The sequence below is a fragment of the Antechinus flavipes genome, chromosome 4, assembly GCF_016432865.1.
Source record: "Antechinus flavipes isolate AdamAnt ecotype Samford, QLD, Australia chromosome 4, AdamAnt_v2, whole genome shotgun sequence".
NCBI classification, from domain to species: Eukaryota; Metazoa; Chordata; class Mammalia; order Dasyuromorphia; family Dasyuridae; genus Antechinus; species Antechinus flavipes.
This window is the reverse complement of record NC_067401.1, coordinates 135,745,180-135,762,159: the sequence shown is the minus strand read 5'-3', so window position 1 is coordinate 135,762,159 and position 16,980 is coordinate 135,745,180. Positions and strand designations below refer to the sequence as shown.

The following is a 16,980-nucleotide window of genomic DNA, read 5'->3' as shown; positions in this document are numbered from 1 at the left end:
ATGCAGAGAATGCCTTTATACACACACACACACACACACACACACACACACACACACACACATTACATATATGTAAGAAATGGGGAACCTTCTCAGAATATTATGGGGAAGAAGGAAGAGGAGGAGAATTATTATTTATTTGGGGATAAAAGCTTTGAAATTACCTTCAGGCCACTCTCTATGCTTTAGCTCAAGGATTGAAAGGAAGCATATATGGCAAAGTGCTTTCTAATTTAAATGTAAATGGAAAATGTTTAACAAAATAAATAAAACTACAATTCAGCATAGATAATGTATTTATGGTTTTCAAAGTCTATGAAGCCTGGGAATTGTTTCTATTTGAGTTTGACACCACTGTATCTAGCTTCCAAGTGTTACAGTCATATCTACTCAAACTCAGTTCTTACTATTTAGTGATTAGAGAATTCTGACATGAGAAAACATGGTCCTTAGTTTTGTGAGAACTCCATATTGCAGAGTCCAAAAGCTCTTGGCTGTCCTTTCTCATGTTCTTAACCCTAAATTGTCAGATTTATTCTAGTCCTCCCTCCCCTTTCAATGGTAATCCCCAAGAATGGAAGTGGGTTGCAAGCAGATTACTCTGATCTGTAAGCTTTTGCCCCCCCTTTTATCATGGGGGGAAGAGTCACAAATAGCCTCAAATTCCCTTTTAGGATTACTGTTAGATTTACTAGTTGGGGTGAAAGTGGAGAGAGAGGAGGGGGGGCTTGGGCCTGGAGGCAAGGAACGATTAACCCTGGACAACTGGGGTCCATCTGGTGAGAAAGGAAGATATCTCCTTCTCCATTCATTCCACCAACATAAAGGCAGTGTCTTTGTGTCTTTTTTGTGTATTCCCAGTTATTAACAGTGCCAGACTCATGGTGGGTATCTAAAAATGCTTATTGCCTGATTGTTGTGTTACAGTATGCTAATCACTACAGAAGCTACAAAGCCCTTTCAGAGATTAGTCTAGTTCCAAAATTGCTACTGGAAAATTAAAGCTTTGAGTCTGAAAGTCAAGACTCCTCTAGAATCTACTTTTATGGCACTAAGGTGGAGGGTAGTCTCAGATTCTCAACCTGGAAGAGGGCAAGAGGAGAAATTGAACAACAGCACTTCAGCATGACTTCCAAGAACCTACCAGGATAGGAGCTGCCCTGCTGAGGTAGCCAATTTTAAGAGGTGGGTAACCACCTATGTCCAGCCCAGAGGACAAGAGCACATTCTCTGATTATGCTGGATATAAAACCTTCCTCCAGCACTTCCAGATGCCTAGCAAGCAACTGTTTGAGAGTAGTTTAAACACAAGGCAAGCCTATCATTTTAAAACTACATGACATTTAATATCAAAGCTTCCTGATTTTTAAGGAGAGATTTCCTCCTCAAATTCAACTAGGTACACATTTCCATAGTTCAAGGTCTGGAAGTAAAGTACCTACTACATTTCCACTAGCAAGGGACAAAGACTCAGATATCCCCAATTGCCCCTTGTGGGTTGGAGCTCAGTGATAACTTATTTAACTACTTATTTCTTCTATCTGTATCTGAAAAGAGACAACAACCCATTTTTTGCACTTTTCTTCCGTCTTTCCAGTTTGCTGAAGAAATATTTATTGGGTACCTAATATGTGCTAGGACTCATATTTCAAAACTGTTCCTTCGGGATCTTTCTTTCTTCACCTAGTTACTCAACTAGCCTTCCTTCCTCCCTGAGGGCAAAGGTCACCTTTCCTCTTACTCATACTACCAACAAATCCTCTTGCTTAAAAACTTCCCTGAAATGTGACAACTGAAACTGATGTTTTAGAAAACATCCTGAAAAGTGATAGTTCCTCAATAAAAATCACTCTGTTACCAGTAACAACTGTCTATTTTCTACATGGATAAGTAGGGTTGTACAACGAGGATTACTCAAGATTTACTTCTAATGAGTTTTAGAAGATGTTGTTCAGTCATACTATTTGGGGTTTTCTTGGCAAATATACTGGAGTGGTTTGCCATTTTACAGATAAGGAAACTGAAACAAATAGGATTTCGTGACTTGCCCAGGTTCACATAGCTAGTAAGCATATGAGTTCAAATTTGTTTTGGCTCAAAGATCATTTAGTGCATTTCAGAAGATACCAAAATGGAGTTGGGAAATGATCCAACAATAGGGGAAGCTACATGGCGCAATGGATAGAGCACCAGCTCTGGTTCCTGAGGACCTGAGTTCAAATTTGACCTCAGACACTTAACATTTCCTAGCTGTGTGACCCTGGGCAAGTCACTTAACCTCAATTGCCTCGGGGAAAAAAAAGGAAATGATCCAACCATTCTGGAGAGCAATCTGAAACTATGCCCAAAGGGCTATAAAACCGTGCATATGCTTTGATCCAGCAGTGCCATTACTGGCTCTGTATTCCAAGGAAATCATAAAGGAGGGAAAAGGACACACATGTGTAAAAATATTTGTAGCTACTGTTTTGGGGGTAACAAAGAATTGGAAAATGAGTACATGCCCATCAATTGGGGAATGGCTGAATATGTTATGGTACACGACGATAATGGAATATTATTGTTCTATAAAAAATTCTGAACAAGCTGATTTTAGAAAGGCCTGGAAATATTTACATAAACTGATGCAAAACAACCAGAACCAAGAATGCATTGTACAGGGGCCAGCTAAGTAGCGAAGTGAATAGAGCATCAGCCCTGACCTCAGGAGGGCCTGCATTCAAAATCTGGCCTCAGACACTTAATACTTCCTAGCTGTGTGACCCTGGGCAAGTCACTTAAATCCAATTGCCTCAAGAAAAAAAATACTATATGGTACAATATATATATATGGTACAATAATAGCAAGAATGTGTGATGATCAACTATGAAAGGTGCAGTGATCCAAAGAAATCCCAATAGACTTGGATAAAAAAAATGCCATCTGCATCCAGAAAAAGAACTATGGAGATTGAAGGTAAATCAACATATGCTGTTTAAAAAAAAAAAAAAAAAAAAAAAAAAAAAAAAAAAGAAGGGGAAAAGTTCCTTGAAGAAGGCATTGCCTTCTGTATCTCTAAGAGCCTAATGAAGTGCTTTATACATAGCAGGTTTTCAACAAATATCTCGTTTTGCTAGATTTTCCTAATTTTTTTTGGTCTAGGTTTATGCTTAAAATGAGTTTTCATTCATTGAACAATATCAAAGGATGGTAGGGAAGGCAGTTTAGGAGTAAGCAGAATAAAGGGGAGAAAAGGAATCAACATCTGTAGATGTGGGAATGCAGGAATGGCTCCCCAAATAAGCCGTTTCTGGGGAAGAATGGGCAAAACTGGGCAAATGAGGCTGGGGAGTTTGATGTTTTGGCTACATAGGAGGAGCATGGATTCTGCCAGTTTGGGGGCTCACTCATGGGAATTTTTATGTTCCCTTGACCTCAAGGTCAATAAAGGATTTCTGAATCAATATAGAAAATAATAATCCTTTTCCTATCGTTAGCCCCCTTTTTTTTTTTTTTTTTAAAGGACCTCAGAGCACTTACCTGGAAGAAATATGACCTCATTCATCCCCAATATTTGATGGCAGAGAAGGCATTTTTTTCTCCTTGATTGGGTTACAGGTGATGAACCTGAAACCTAGGGAAGAAAAGTGACTGGGGTCGAGGTCATACTATGTGTTAGGGTCAGAGTTAGGCCTCAGAACCCAAGAAATCTAGCCCCCAGGCAGTGAAGGTTTCCCCGGGGTTTCTACCCTTTTGGGGGGGCATGGTGCCTTACATACACTCTACTGTCACTGGCAAGGGGAGGGCGGGGAACTAGCCGTATGCCAGGGCTCGGGGGCGCTCCCTGTATTCTGGGCGATGAGGGGAAGCAGGGTGCAGCAGACTCCTCCCAGGTGCCTAGGACAGGGATGACTTAGAGCGAAAGGAGCACGCAGGCGCAAGCGCAGGATCGACTCTACTCCCTGTCTCTCCCGAAGTCCCAGGCGCGTGGCACCCCCGTCCGCTCACGAGCGCGAGCCCGAGTATTCTCCGCCCCTAGCTAGGGAAGGAAGGGGAAAAGGGAGAGGACAGACTGGCCGCGCGCCCTGGAAAATTCCACTCCCCGGCTATGCCCCACCCCTTCATCCCTGCGCGCGCGTGCTCGCTCCCCCACCCTCCCTACAGTCTCTCACGTTCCCGACAGCCCTCGCGCGCGCAATATGGCGGCACCCATAAGGCCAAGGTTCTACTCCCTGTCCCGGGCTCTGGGCTGGTGTTCTCGCCAGGTGGGTAGCCGCTGAGATAGGGACTTGGAGGAGGGAGAGGCGGGGTGATATTTAGGCGAGATCCAGTTGGGGAGAATCTCCGGGCCGGCTGCCGAGTGGCTTCCTCTCCCTCCTCTATCTGGGTCAGCCTGAGGCTCTTGAGATCGAATCGTAGAATGAGCATTTATTAAGCACTTACGACTTCCCAAGCTTTGGGGATGTAAATGTAAAAGCCAGACATCCGGTGCTTTCCAGAGGTTTCTATTCTAATAGGAGAAAACATACTTAGGAAAGATACTAGCCGCAAGTCCGAGGGTCCTGGAGGTAGTCGCAAACCAGTTGGTAATGTGCCACAAGCATTGGAATACCTGCCATGTGCCAGGAATATAAAGACAGGCAAAAACAGTGTCCTCCAGGAGCTCACGACGGGGTGCGAACACCTAGGCACAAATGACGTGTGCGAGGTAAACAGGAGTGATCGCATGTGGAAGTCAATAGCATCTAGGGGCATAGGGAGAGCAAGGCTTCTTGCAGAAGTGGGGTTTTAGCGGAGACTTGAAGGAAGTCTGAAGATAGAGATTTTTAAAAAGAGAGAAAATTCCAAGCTTGGAAGACAAGTCAGTGCAAGTGTAAGGATTTGGGAGGTGGAGAGTCTTATTCGAAGAATAGCAACAAAACCGGAGTAAGTGGAGGGGAGTAAGGTGTAAGAAGATTAGAAAAGGGTCCGGGTTATGAAGAACTTTAAAAGCCAAAGGAGTTTTTTGATTCTGACGGGTTTGTGAAGTCACTGGAGTGACTTGATTGAATAAGGAAATGATGTCATCAGTCCTGTTGTTTTTTACTGACATTTCATGGATAAGACCACGTTGAACTTTTCTCGTAGTGCAAGATCTTTGGGGAGGAAAACTTTCTTTGCTGCTTGCTTGCTTTCTTTCCAGTAACTGTGGTTGTTGAGTCAGGGGCTGTGGCTCCTGCATCAATTCAGAGGCATTCGTTTCCACAAGTGACTCCCTTGAATGATTGGGGGAGACTGCTTTTTCAAGGGCTCTTAGATTTACTTGCTTAAGATTGTAAGTTAGTAAGAAGTGTAATGGAGTGATTGTAAGAAATCCTCTATTTGGTATTCCCTCAGTAATAGACTGGGCATATATTCTTTTTGTTTTTGTTAAGAGCCTCCTGTCAGTGAAGGCTGCTGGAACTGAATTGGAGATAGATAAGAGAAATGCTATTCCTCAGACTTTGGGGCTTAAGTGTCTACAAGCAGGATGTGAGCAGAAGTGATGGTTGAGTGCAGTAGACTGACCTTTAGCTATATGTTATCATCTCTCCATTTGGATATCCTTATGCTGCTGCAAGCTAGGTTGGATTGCGAGACATCTGGAAGTTAGCAGCATTTGCTCTCTTCTTTTCCATTCTCCCTTCAGAGTAGAGGGAAGGAAGAAGATTTAGGATTGTGGCTTGAGTAATCCCATACCTCTTTTGGCTTCATAAACTAATGGGATATTCACAATTCCTAACTTGTAGAGCCAGAAGTCAAATTATGTAATCTTTTGGGGTCTCAATTTCTTCCTTTATAAAATAAGGAGTTGGATAAATAAAATATGGAGTATAGATTCATAGATCTTTGCAACCTATTTTACAAGATTAAAACCTACCTTTCCATACTTAAAATGCAAATATTACTCCTTTCCATACTTTCTGTGGTCTAGCCAAATTGTTTTTGTTTTTGTTTTTTTTTTTTTAGTTTTTAAAAAATTCAACTTTATTTTATTTTCAAGTCTGCATTCTTTCCTTCTCACCCTCTCAATCCCAACATATTGATAAAACAAGAAAAACAAATATGTATAGATATCAGCTTCATAATAATAATAAAAGCTAATATGTATTGCTTACTATAAAATGTGCCAGGCTTTACAATTATTACTAATTTTACAGTAACCTTTAAGTCTATAATTACAGCCATTTTGCAGTTGAGGAAATTGAGCTAGCCAAATTGTTGATGCTGTTCCTTACACATTGCATTCCAACTCCCATATCTGTATCTTTGTACAGGGTCCTTGATGCCCATAAGGCTCTTTCTTCTTACTAATGCAAAAGAAACCCTGGCTTCTCTCAAAGCCCATGTCAAAGATTACCTCCTCCCTGTTTCCTTTTTCCATCCCACCACCCTCCTCTGAAGTACTTTCTCTGACTTTGTATATATTTTGTATGAGTATATGTATATACTTTTGTTTCTTCAGTTAGAATTGAAGCTCCTTGAGGAAAAGAGCTGTTCCCCTAATCACCTCAAACAGGTCAATAGGATGGGGTAAGCTTCATCAGGGATGTGGAACAATTAGGTGTCCTATAAGATCTTTTCCAGCTTGATCAGTAACATTGATGAAAATGTGTTTTTGCAGAAACTGTTGATAAAAGCAAAAAAATTAGAATGTATGCTCACTATGTTATTTTTGAGGAAGTACCCAATAGAGGAAGACTGTTCAGCTGAAAGTATTCAGGTAAATTCCACAAAGAGAAATTATATATCTGCTTCTTCACTATGCTAGGTCCTCCCCATATAAGGATGAAAAATAGCATATCCTTTTCTTGGCCCAAAAATGTATACAAATAAACATGATGGGGGGAAAAGAAAACCACACAGAGTACCTTAGGAAAGATACTTACCGAAGATTGTAGGAAAATTTGAGCTTTCTTTAGAAGAGATTAGGGACAACTTTGTGGAGGAAATGATACTTCAAATGGATCTTAAAGGATTTTTAAAAGATAGGAATGTGGAAGTACATGCCAAGAGTAGTGAACAGACTGGATGAAAACACTTTGGCAATAGAACTGGATGATTTTTAAAAAGTAGTAGCCCAATTTGGTAAGCAACAAACATTTATTAAGTGCTTGCTGTGGATCAGGCATTATGCTAAATCTGGGAGTTCAAATTAAAAAAAAAAAAAAAGCTGTTTGAAGGGAGGGTCTATCTTAGTTTTGAATTTGAGTCCCCAGGCTTTACATAATACCTGATCCATGGCAAATACTTAATTGTTTACTTAAGGCTTTTGAAAGTGGTTCTTTAACTTAACCTTGACAAATACTAGTTCTAAGAGGCTGAGGTGATGAGAGCATTGCAGAGGACCCATCATGTTTAGGAAAAAGCAAGGTCAATTTTGATGAAGTATATTAATGAATTAATGTGTGTAAATGAATTAATTTTAAAAATTAAGCCTTTATTACATATTAAGCACTGTACTAAGCCTTGGCAATACAAATACAAGCAATTAAAAAAAAAAACATTTATTAAGCAAGTACCAACAACGTGCTAAGCACTAATTAAATGCTGGGGATACAAAAAGAGAAAAAAAATAGTCCCTTCCCTTAAAAAGCTTATAATCTAATGGGAGAGACAATATACAAACAAATATATTCAAAACAAACAGGATAAATAGAAATTAAAAGGAAGGCATTAGGATTAAGAAGAGTTGGGGAAGGCTTCCAGTACAAGATAGGATTTCAGTTAGGACTTAAAAGGAAGCCAGGGAGGTAAGTAGGGTCCAATAGGCAAAATGGAGGAAGAAGAACATCCCAGGCATGAGGGACAGAGGAAATTCTTAAAGCTGAGAGAAGGAGCATCTTCATGAAACAGCCAGAAAACTATTGTCAAGTGCAGTCTCCTTCTTTAGGGAATTACTCCTTATAAAGAAGAGAGATGGACAGGAAAGAGTATTTTTGTTCAGCAAGTCACACAATGGGTGGATGAAGCCTTATGGAAAGTAAATTGACAAACTTTTCTTTCAATTATGAATGATAGTATCAATTTGATAAGCTAGAACTGGAAAGAGGATGGTAGTCTTAGAGTTGAGGGGGGATATCAGGCAGCAAAGCTACTGCTGCAAGGATGGAAGACAGGGAGTAGTAATTATAATTATAACTAATATAGCCCAGAAAAGTAGGCTCAAGAAGGTTTTAAATTGGCAAACTGAGGATTTTGAATTTTCTCTTACAGGTATTGGGGAGTCACTGTTGCTTCTTGAGCAGGACTGTGACATTGTCAGACTAGAAATATCATTTGGGTATCTGGGTAGAGGATAAATTGGAGAAATTAGACCAGAGAAGAAATAAAGGGAAACAGTGTATAATAATACAGAAAAGGGCAGGTAAGAGGCAGACTTGGAAGTACTTTAATTCTAGGCCAAAAAGTATCTATTTTATTCTTTAGGCACTAGAGAATTCTGAAAGCAGTAAATGGCATGGTCACACCTCTGACTTGATGACAGAATACATAATTGTGCTCCTTTGGAATGAAATGATAGTCTTGTCTTAATATCATAATACTGCTGTTGAACTATGAGCTTCCTATGATAAAAATTCTCTCTTTTTATTTGGCACCATGACAGCACAAGATTCTGCTCATAGAAATAAAAAATCTCAGGCAAATGTTTCTTAACTAACTCAGAGGTGTTCAAGAGGCAGAGTTTTTCCCCCAAGGGGATAAAGCATGTCCTTTTTTTTTTTCTACTCCTAGAATTTAGAAGTCTCCTGTCCAGCACGAGTGACCCAGTCCATCACTGTGATCCCAGTAAGAACCAAGAAGCGCTATATGCCCCGTGCCAAGGAGCCTAAATTCAGAAGCGAGAAGGAGTTTCGGGAATATGCTCGTAAAGCAGGGATTGTTATCCCCAAAGAACGTCTTGACCGTCCCATTTATGTGACTTGCTCAGGTGAGGACCAAGGATCTTGGCACCCAAACTGCCAACCACATCTGACCCCAGGAATCTTCTTGGAAGTGGGGACTTTTCCACTAGGATTAGTCTGCCTGAGATACATTCAGGCTTTATCATTATAGTCTTTACATAAAGCCCTATTTCCTAAGAACTTTTCTTTTTTACTGTGATTATTTTCACCCCATCATTGAGGAGCAGAAAGGAGAGGAAATAAAGCTCCCTTTTTTCCAGAAAAGGAAACTGAAGCCTAGAAAAGTGAAGTTATGTTATCAATGTCACAGAACAAGAACTAAGACCCCAGCTGGGTCCTCCTGATGCCCAGGCTGAAACTCTTTCCCCAAAGGACACACTACCTCTTGATCTTCCTGCCTCTCTAGAGTGTACAGCACCTAAGTTAATTTCTTTTTTTTTTTTTTTTTTTTTGGCTTGAAGCAATTGGCGTTGACAATCGGGGTTACATGACTTGCCAGGAGGCTAAATTTGAACTCAGGTTCTCCTGACTTCAGGGCTGGTACTCTATCCACTGCCTACCTAGCTGCCCTGCCCAAGTTAATGTCATCAGCCTCTTCAGCATAGTAGGCTCTGGACTTCTGATATTTATGGCCTGTGGGTACCTTCCTTCTGTCTCCTCACCGATACATCCCTTTCTTCCTTCCCTTCACAGCTGGGATTTTTGATGCTTACATTCCTCCTGAGGGGGATGCTCGCCTAACATCCCTCTCCAAGGCTGGCCTGAAGCAGAAAGCAGAGAAACTCAAGCAGGGCGTGGCCTCACAGTTGGCGTAAGTATGTGAGCTCCTGGGGTTTAACTTGGACACAGCTCCTGCCTTAGCAGTCAGTATTTTGTTCCCAAAGGAGGCATACTTAGTTCCTTATGATTTGGATTAGGCAAACTCATCATAGTCTAACAGAACCACTCAGAAGCGAGTTTTAGAGATTAATAGAAAGCAGTGTTGTCTGCTTTTATTCTTGGCATCTCAGCTTTTTAAGTATTTCTGCATTTGGATTTGGGATCATCCTCTTAAATCTTACATTTTAGGAAGTACAAAGATAGAATAAGTCCTAGAAGAAACCTTAATCACCACTTAGTTCAACACTCAAGTAGGAAAGGAAATTGAGGCTCACAGAGCTGATGTTACTTGTTAAAGTTAGTGGCCGAGTTGGGACTAGACTCCAGGTCTGCTCATTCCCAGGTCAGTGATCTTTCTACTAGATCAGTATTTCTCAAACTATGTTGAAAGAAATCCTAAAATATCCTGTTGTTTTAAACAAACTTTATGTTATTTGCTGGTAGTCATTAAAATAATCATTTTAGAGGATTTTACTACAAGGTTTCTATCAAAATTTTGTATATGCCCCTGCTTACTACTTGTGTGATATTGAACAAATCATTTAAAATTTCTGGGTCTCAATTTCCTTGTCTGGAAAATAGGGGTCATGATACCTGTACAGTCACTTGCCTTCTGAGGTTATTGTGAAGCTAATGATATTTTGTGTATAAAGTGCTTTGCAAACTTTAAAGTGCTACTGAAATGACAGCTATTAAAAATAATTTTTCCCCCTGCATTTTACATATGTTTTAAGAAATTGTTTTCTGTATTTTTAAACAGGTTTAACATATATTGATTGCTTGCCATCTAGGGGAGGGGATGGGGGAAAGGGGGGTGGGAATTTGGAACACAAAGTTTTGGAAGGCTCATGTTGAAAAATTATCCATGCATGTGTTTTGAAAATAAAAAACTTTAATTAAAAAAAAAACAAACAAACCTTTTCATGCTTTTTTTACCTCCAGAATTCGGAAATTGAGAGAATATGATGCTGATTTCCGAATCAAGACTTTCCCAGAAAAAGCTCAGCAGATCTTTGTTGAAGCTCATCAGTGCCTTAACACGTGAGTCAGAGGATGATATTCATTTCCAAAGAAAATAGAGATGGTATTAATTCTCCTGAAACAATTTTAAATATTTGACTTACATTATTTGCTATTAGGAATAGAGATGGAAGTAAACTTAACATTTTTTAAAGGGAATACAAGTCAAAGCCATACTAGAAATATGTGAATTTCTTTCAATGTTGTTGGCTATGCCAGGTGACATTTCTTTTAGAAGAAATAAGCTACAAACCCCCACTTCTCCCCGCTCCCCCATGAGATATTTTGCTCAACCTCACAAGCTCACAATCTTAAAATGATGACAAATCAGTTTTTCTGCTCCTGAAATTTCAAGGCTCTTTTATTCTTCTTTTGGGTCACAGATTTTTAAAGGATATTTCATTTTGTAGCCCAGTTGGCTTCAGATCCTTATGATTAACATTGTAAACCTATTGTACAGAAAGCAGAAAACTGTGACATATTTCTTTTCTTCTTAAGCTCTGACCATGATCGACTTCATGCCCTGGCAACTGAGCGCTGCTTCCCGGTAGGTCCTTTCCCTTGCTAGAACCAAGTCAATTTTAGGCATCACCTCTGTTTTTTGTTTTGTAGAAAAGATAATTTTCAAGGGCATAAGGAAATTGGAAATTTTGTATTTCTATATTTCATCATTTTTATTTAGATATTGGTGACTTAAAGTGGGATTCTGGAGAGGCCTTTGGAAAAGAAATAAAGCTATTCTTATTAATAAAAATAATTATATTGTATATTTATGTAGTGCTGATATATTTGTAAAGAGCTTGTTATAATAATTCACATTTATATAGCACACATATTTGACATGTACATATATTATACATGTGCATATATAGCAAAATACTTTTCTTAATTTACTTAATTTGATCCTCAGAATAACTCTGTGATATAGATGCTGTTATTATCTATTTCACAGATAAGGAAACTGTGATTTTTTCAGGGTCAAACATCCTGACATCCTATACAAGGCAGGACTCAGATCTAGATCATCCTGACTAGTATGTGCTCTGCCCACTCTATTGTGCTGTCTCAGGCTGTAGTTAGACACAAATCGATTGAATATGCAGGATACCTGAGTTATATAATAAAATAGGTATGTTTCCTTCTCTAGAACTACTTATACTTACATAAATGCTCATTGCTTACAATGTGCATCTTTGCTTAAGAGTATAGTTGGGAAAACAAAGGGAGTCACATTATAGAATCAATAGAAATATAGGCAGTAATGAGCAGATTCTAAAAGAACATGGAGAGAAAAAGCTAGGTCGAATATGTTGACAGTTTGAAGAAATGGGTTGGGTCAATGTGGAGAGGTTTCCTGAAAGAGGTGGACTTTGAACTTTTATTCCTGTAAGAGGAAAGATGTAGTAGGAGGCTCTTTCAGTGTTTACACAGAGACTTAGGAAGATCTGAAAAAGGTGGGAAAGGCAGTCGGAAAAAATTGGCTGAAAAGGACATTGTTGAGTACATGTAAGAAATGTGAGGCTGTATGGTAGCTGCCATCAAAGGAAAAGTAACTAATTTAATTCTCTATTAAAACAGGAAATGGTGTGGGATCTCAGACTTAAAACAGTACGTTGGAGCTTTGTGGAATCTCTGGAACCACCAAGGGTAGTTCATGTTCGTTGTCCAAATATGGTGAACGAGGGCAACTTATATGGCCAGGTCACTGTCCGCATGCACACTCGCCAGGTAAGGGGACTTGTTTCTCCCACACTCCCTCATTATACAGCTCCACAGAACAGGAGGTTCTGAAGGTTCTATAGGGGTTCAGCCCTGTATTTTGTGCCCCCCCCCTCTAGCCAGCACCACAGGCAGAACCTGTGGAGAGCCTTCCCTTCTACTCACCTGTGACATCCTGGGATAGTTGATGAAATTTGTACAGGGTAGAAAGATTGTCCCAAAACAATCCCTCCTCATATCTCCGGCCTTTCTTCAAGAACTTTCCATGGGCTAACTGAGCAACTTTGAATCCTTGCAGACCCTGGCTATCTATGACCGCTTTGGGCGGTTGATGTATGGACAAGAAGATGTGCCCAAGGATGTGTTGGAGTATGTGGTATTTGAGAGACACTTAACAAACCCTTACGGGGCCTGGAGAATGCATGGCAAAATTGTCCCTGCCTGGGCGCCTTCCAAAGAGCCCATCCCCAAGGTAACTAGCTGGTCAGCTTTGAATGCTTTGGCTTCTCAGGCCACGGTGTGGGGCTCCACCTAGTGGGGTGACCAAAAGTAGCATTCTGTCTTGTATTTGCCATGCAGGACAAGTCTGCTTTTTGTTCTTTCAGACGGTGATGATTCCTGGTCCCAAACTTGAGCCGTGGGAAGAATATGAAGAGATGAATGTGGACATTCAGAAGCCTCAGCCAGTTCAGTAGCACAAGTAGGGCAGGTTAGAGAAGTCTAGCAAATTGATACTGGAGCATTTCACCAAGACTCTGAAACCAGGTCCTCCAGATGTTGTGGCTCCAAGGATCAAGAAGGAAGCTACCCCTTGGCCACCTTTTCACTTCAAGAAAGAGGGGCAATTGTTGGAAATAAAACCCCCTCAGAATTTCAAAATTAGTTTTAATGGGTTCTATAGTTTCCAATCATCCAGAATGGGTCTTCAATTTGGATTGGAAATGGAATTTGAAATGGGAGATGTAACAGCCATAGGAATGGGAGAGTTTGATATGAATGATGTGAAATCAACCAAGATATCATGAACCTTTTTTTTTTTCCCCTGTGGCATTTGGGGTTAAGTGACTTGCCCAGGGTCACATAGCTAGGAAGTATTAAGTGTCTGACGCCAGCTTTGAACTCGGGTCCTCCTGACTTCGGGCCTGGTGCTCTATCCACTGCGTCACCTAGCTGCCCCATATTATAAACCTTTAAAATAGACTTCTAAACCCCTCAGTCTTCTTCATCACGTTCCTAATAATGATTTGCATGCTAGCAAGAACGTAACATATAAACACAGAGAACAGGGTTCTAGGCTGGGCTAGTCTTAGGTGGGAAATCAGTCTATAATATTTCATTACACACATCAGTATCTCTTGACCACAAAAATCACCAGAATATGGTAACATTCTAATTGTCCCCTTCCTATCTCAGGTGTGGGAAAAAGTAAAGAACTAAGCCCATACAAGGAACCAGCAGATCTTTACATTGGGGATTTTAATCCTACGGACCCATTAGTGCCAAAAAGAATCTCCCATTCTGCTGTGTTTTTGAACTGTCAGTGTAATATCTGAAATCATCATCCTTGACCCACACCTAGCCCTTGGGAGGAAACAGCTTTGATCTCAGAGTAAATTTTTCTTCAGCCTAAGGCTGACTCTTATATTCAAAAATGGATTTATTTTTCCAGGAAAAGGCCCAAGTCTGTCATTCCATGGTGAAGGAATGACAATATGGAGGAGTTTGTCTTGGAGGAATAAGACTCCCCCTCCTGAGGCAATTGGGGTTAAGTGACTTGCTCAGAGTCACACAGCTAGGAAATATTAAGTATCTGAGGCCAAATTTGAACTCAAGTACCCCTGACTTCAGGGCTGGTGCTCTATCCACAGGAGTCTGACTTTTAACTGGCTTATACTTGGTTTGGAAAGTTCATGCAGAGGCTGGAATTATTCTAGTAGCCAAGTTCAAGCCTGAAAACTGCCATATCAGAATGATCTCATGAATAGCATTTTGACTCCCAGACAACTATGCAGGAAAGCTCTTTGGCTGCAGAAACAAAGGCCCAATCTGACCTGCCTTCTGAATAGAATAGTATTCTTGCCCATTTGATGGCATCCCCTACAAGTCTCCTGATAAAGCTTTCCTTTAGCAGAGTCCTTAGCTATTTTGTTTTGATATTTACAGTTTTGTAAGGTTAATGTATATATGACATTGATAGGGATGGTAACATCTGATTTACCTGATATAGCAAAAAGAAAGGGAGTTCTAAGAGTAAGGATGGACCTAAGAAATATGAGAGGATATATGATAATTTTAAAGGTAGAGATTCAAGAAACAAAAACATCTCCTTAATGAATAACCAAGTTATTGGCTCTCTATGCCTGAGGAAATTTGTCACAGGTATTTTTTCATGGAGAGGGAATATCCTTGTCCCATTCCCCTAGACTTGTATTACTGAGCCAGGACATTGGGAGTTTCCTAAATATCCATTTACTTGTCATTATCAGGGAGCAGAGGATAAATGTAATTTCATTTCCCTTTGATACCAAATCTGCCAGTGAGTAGATGGCCCCAGATGTTAAGGCAATGCTGAAAGAGCTGAGCAGGATACCATCTGTCATTCCAGCAGAAAAGGGCATGTTATCAAAGGAGCAGCCAGACTCACTTTGAGGCTCTCCCATTCCCCTCTGGCAAATGTTCTATCTTTGGCCTACTTCTCTTTACTAAATGATCCCCTTTAACTTCAGGACAGAAATTGTGTATGATAGTCAAGAAAATATGTTCTTTATTTTGCTTTATCATAGAAGGGGACAGCAACCAACTTTGCTATTCAGAAACAGACTATATCATAGTATGATTTATGCAGTGAGTCAGCATAGTAAGTACAAACTGGCCCAGTATCTAAAGTCTGGACTCGGGCCAAAGTCTAAAGTAACCTGCAGTTTCTATTTAAGCCCAGAACAAGGGTCAGTACAGGGTGGGTTGAAGCAATTCAGAAGTATTTAGGAGAACTTCAGTGAGAATGAGGTCACCCAGTCCTTGGAAGTGGGTACAAGGTATTAACCTTTTTCCATTTTCCTCACTTCCAGAGAAAGAAGACTTTGTTCTGTCATTATAGAGAGCCCAGGATTTGAAAAGGGCATTTACTTTTTTTTTAAGAAAAATTATTTTTTGTCCTTAGATCACAATTATTTCCCATTTAAGAACACTTAGTACTGAAAAGAGTATCTTTGTCCATCTTGTAACCCATTTGGTGAAAATCAGTCTTTGTTGCTGTTCATCCCGTCTAATTCTTTGTGACTCCTTTGGAGGCTTTCTTGGCAAAGATACTAGAGTGGGTTGTCATTTCTTCTTCAGCTCATTTTATAGAGGAAACAGAGGCAAAAAGGATTAAATGATTTGCCCAATATCACTCACTTGTTAAATGTCTGAGTTCTAAATTGAACAGATCTTGACTCCAGGCCTAGTTTTCTATCCACTGTACCACATCGTTGCCCAAGTCAGTTCTAGAGAGAGCTAGAAGCTAGACACCAGGAAGCCTTTCCTTACCTTACTCCCTTTTCATGTATTGGGTACCATTCTTAGGGTTATTTCCTTATCCAAGGTGATACATCTGTGTAGGATACACTATAGCCAGGACTGTGTTAGTCCCAGGGACTTCTGCCTATTTTACCTTTCCCCTTTCTCCCCCTTTCTTTGCTTTATCTGCTAGTCCTGAATTCTTTTATCTCATACTGTTTAGATTAGTGTGGTTCTGAAAATAACTTCAAGGGAGTATAGGGCAAACCTAAGAAGGCCCCTAGTGTTCTTAAGACTAGGATTCTTTTTGTTTTTATATACAAAAAGTACTTAGCCTGCCTTGAAATGGTACTTCTGAAAAATGAAAGAGCAGTACTTAGTGCTAGCTGTAGCCTGGATCTCCCTGCCTTTGTATGCCCTCTTCCTTCTTTGAGCGCAACAGCCTGTTTATGATCTGGGGTAAGTGATTTGGAGTAGTTTCTGCACTGAAATGAGAAGTGCCCTTTGGTCTCCTTCCTCATACTACTAACTAGGAAGGATGTCCCTGAGATGAGGGAAAGATAAAGTGTTGAGGGGAAGAAGAGAAACAATTGTGATGAAGCAAGCACTTTCCCTTCTAAAGAAGCTTTCAAAGGGAAAATGCCTTCAAGCCAACGAGGAAGGGATACCCCAGGAGGTATGTCTAGTGAAGTGGAGGAAAGATATTTTAGGAAGACTGAGCAGGACTTTGTTTTTTTCTTGACCTTTCCCTTGGAGGAGAGATTGCTAAGCACTGTTGTGAATGTCTAGGTGATGAATTTGCTTCAGTAATTTTATAAAGAAAAACCTTTGTTTTCCTTATCTGTAACAGGCCTGACATCAGTATATCAGTAAGTAAAAAAAATAATTAAAAGTCAACTTGACAAGATCAATAAGGCATTCTGGGAAGGTTTCAATCTTTTGCATAATTATCAGGTGGTT

General features: G+C 40.1%; 1 protein-coding gene across 1 annotated transcript; it reads left to right on the top strand.

The window, feature by feature from the left end:
• The first annotated feature begins 4,128 nt into the window (after window positions 1-4,128).
• Window positions 4,129-16,934, top strand: MRPL45 (mitochondrial ribosomal protein L45). The gene is made up of 8 exons (XM_051994681.1): window positions 4,129-4,245; window positions 8,735-8,930; window positions 9,598-9,715; window positions 10,726-10,824; window positions 11,302-11,350; window positions 12,382-12,531; window positions 12,821-12,994; window positions 13,128-16,934. The coding sequence occupies exons 1-8, from the start codon at window positions 4,180-4,182 to the stop codon at window positions 13,215-13,217; spliced, it is 942 nt and encodes a 313-aa protein (XP_051850641.1). The 5' UTR covers window positions 4,129-4,179; the 3' UTR covers window positions 13,218-16,934.
• The last annotated feature ends 46 nt before the right edge of the window (window positions 16,935-16,980 follow it).

Bases quoted from the DNA above. Each gene is read 5' to 3' on its own strand.
- MRPL45 (XM_051994681.1), top strand. From the start codon at position 4,180: ATGGCGGCACCCATAAGGCCAAGGTTCTACTCCCTGTCCCGGGCTCTG. The intron at 8,931-9,597 runs GTGAGGACCAAG...TTCCCTTCACAG, and splicing joins CATTTATGTGACTTGCTCAG to CTGGGATTTTTGATGCTTAC. The intron at 11,351-12,381 runs GTAGGTCCTTTC...CTATTAAAACAG, and splicing joins CAACTGAGCGCTGCTTCCCG to GAAATGGTGTGGGATCTCAG.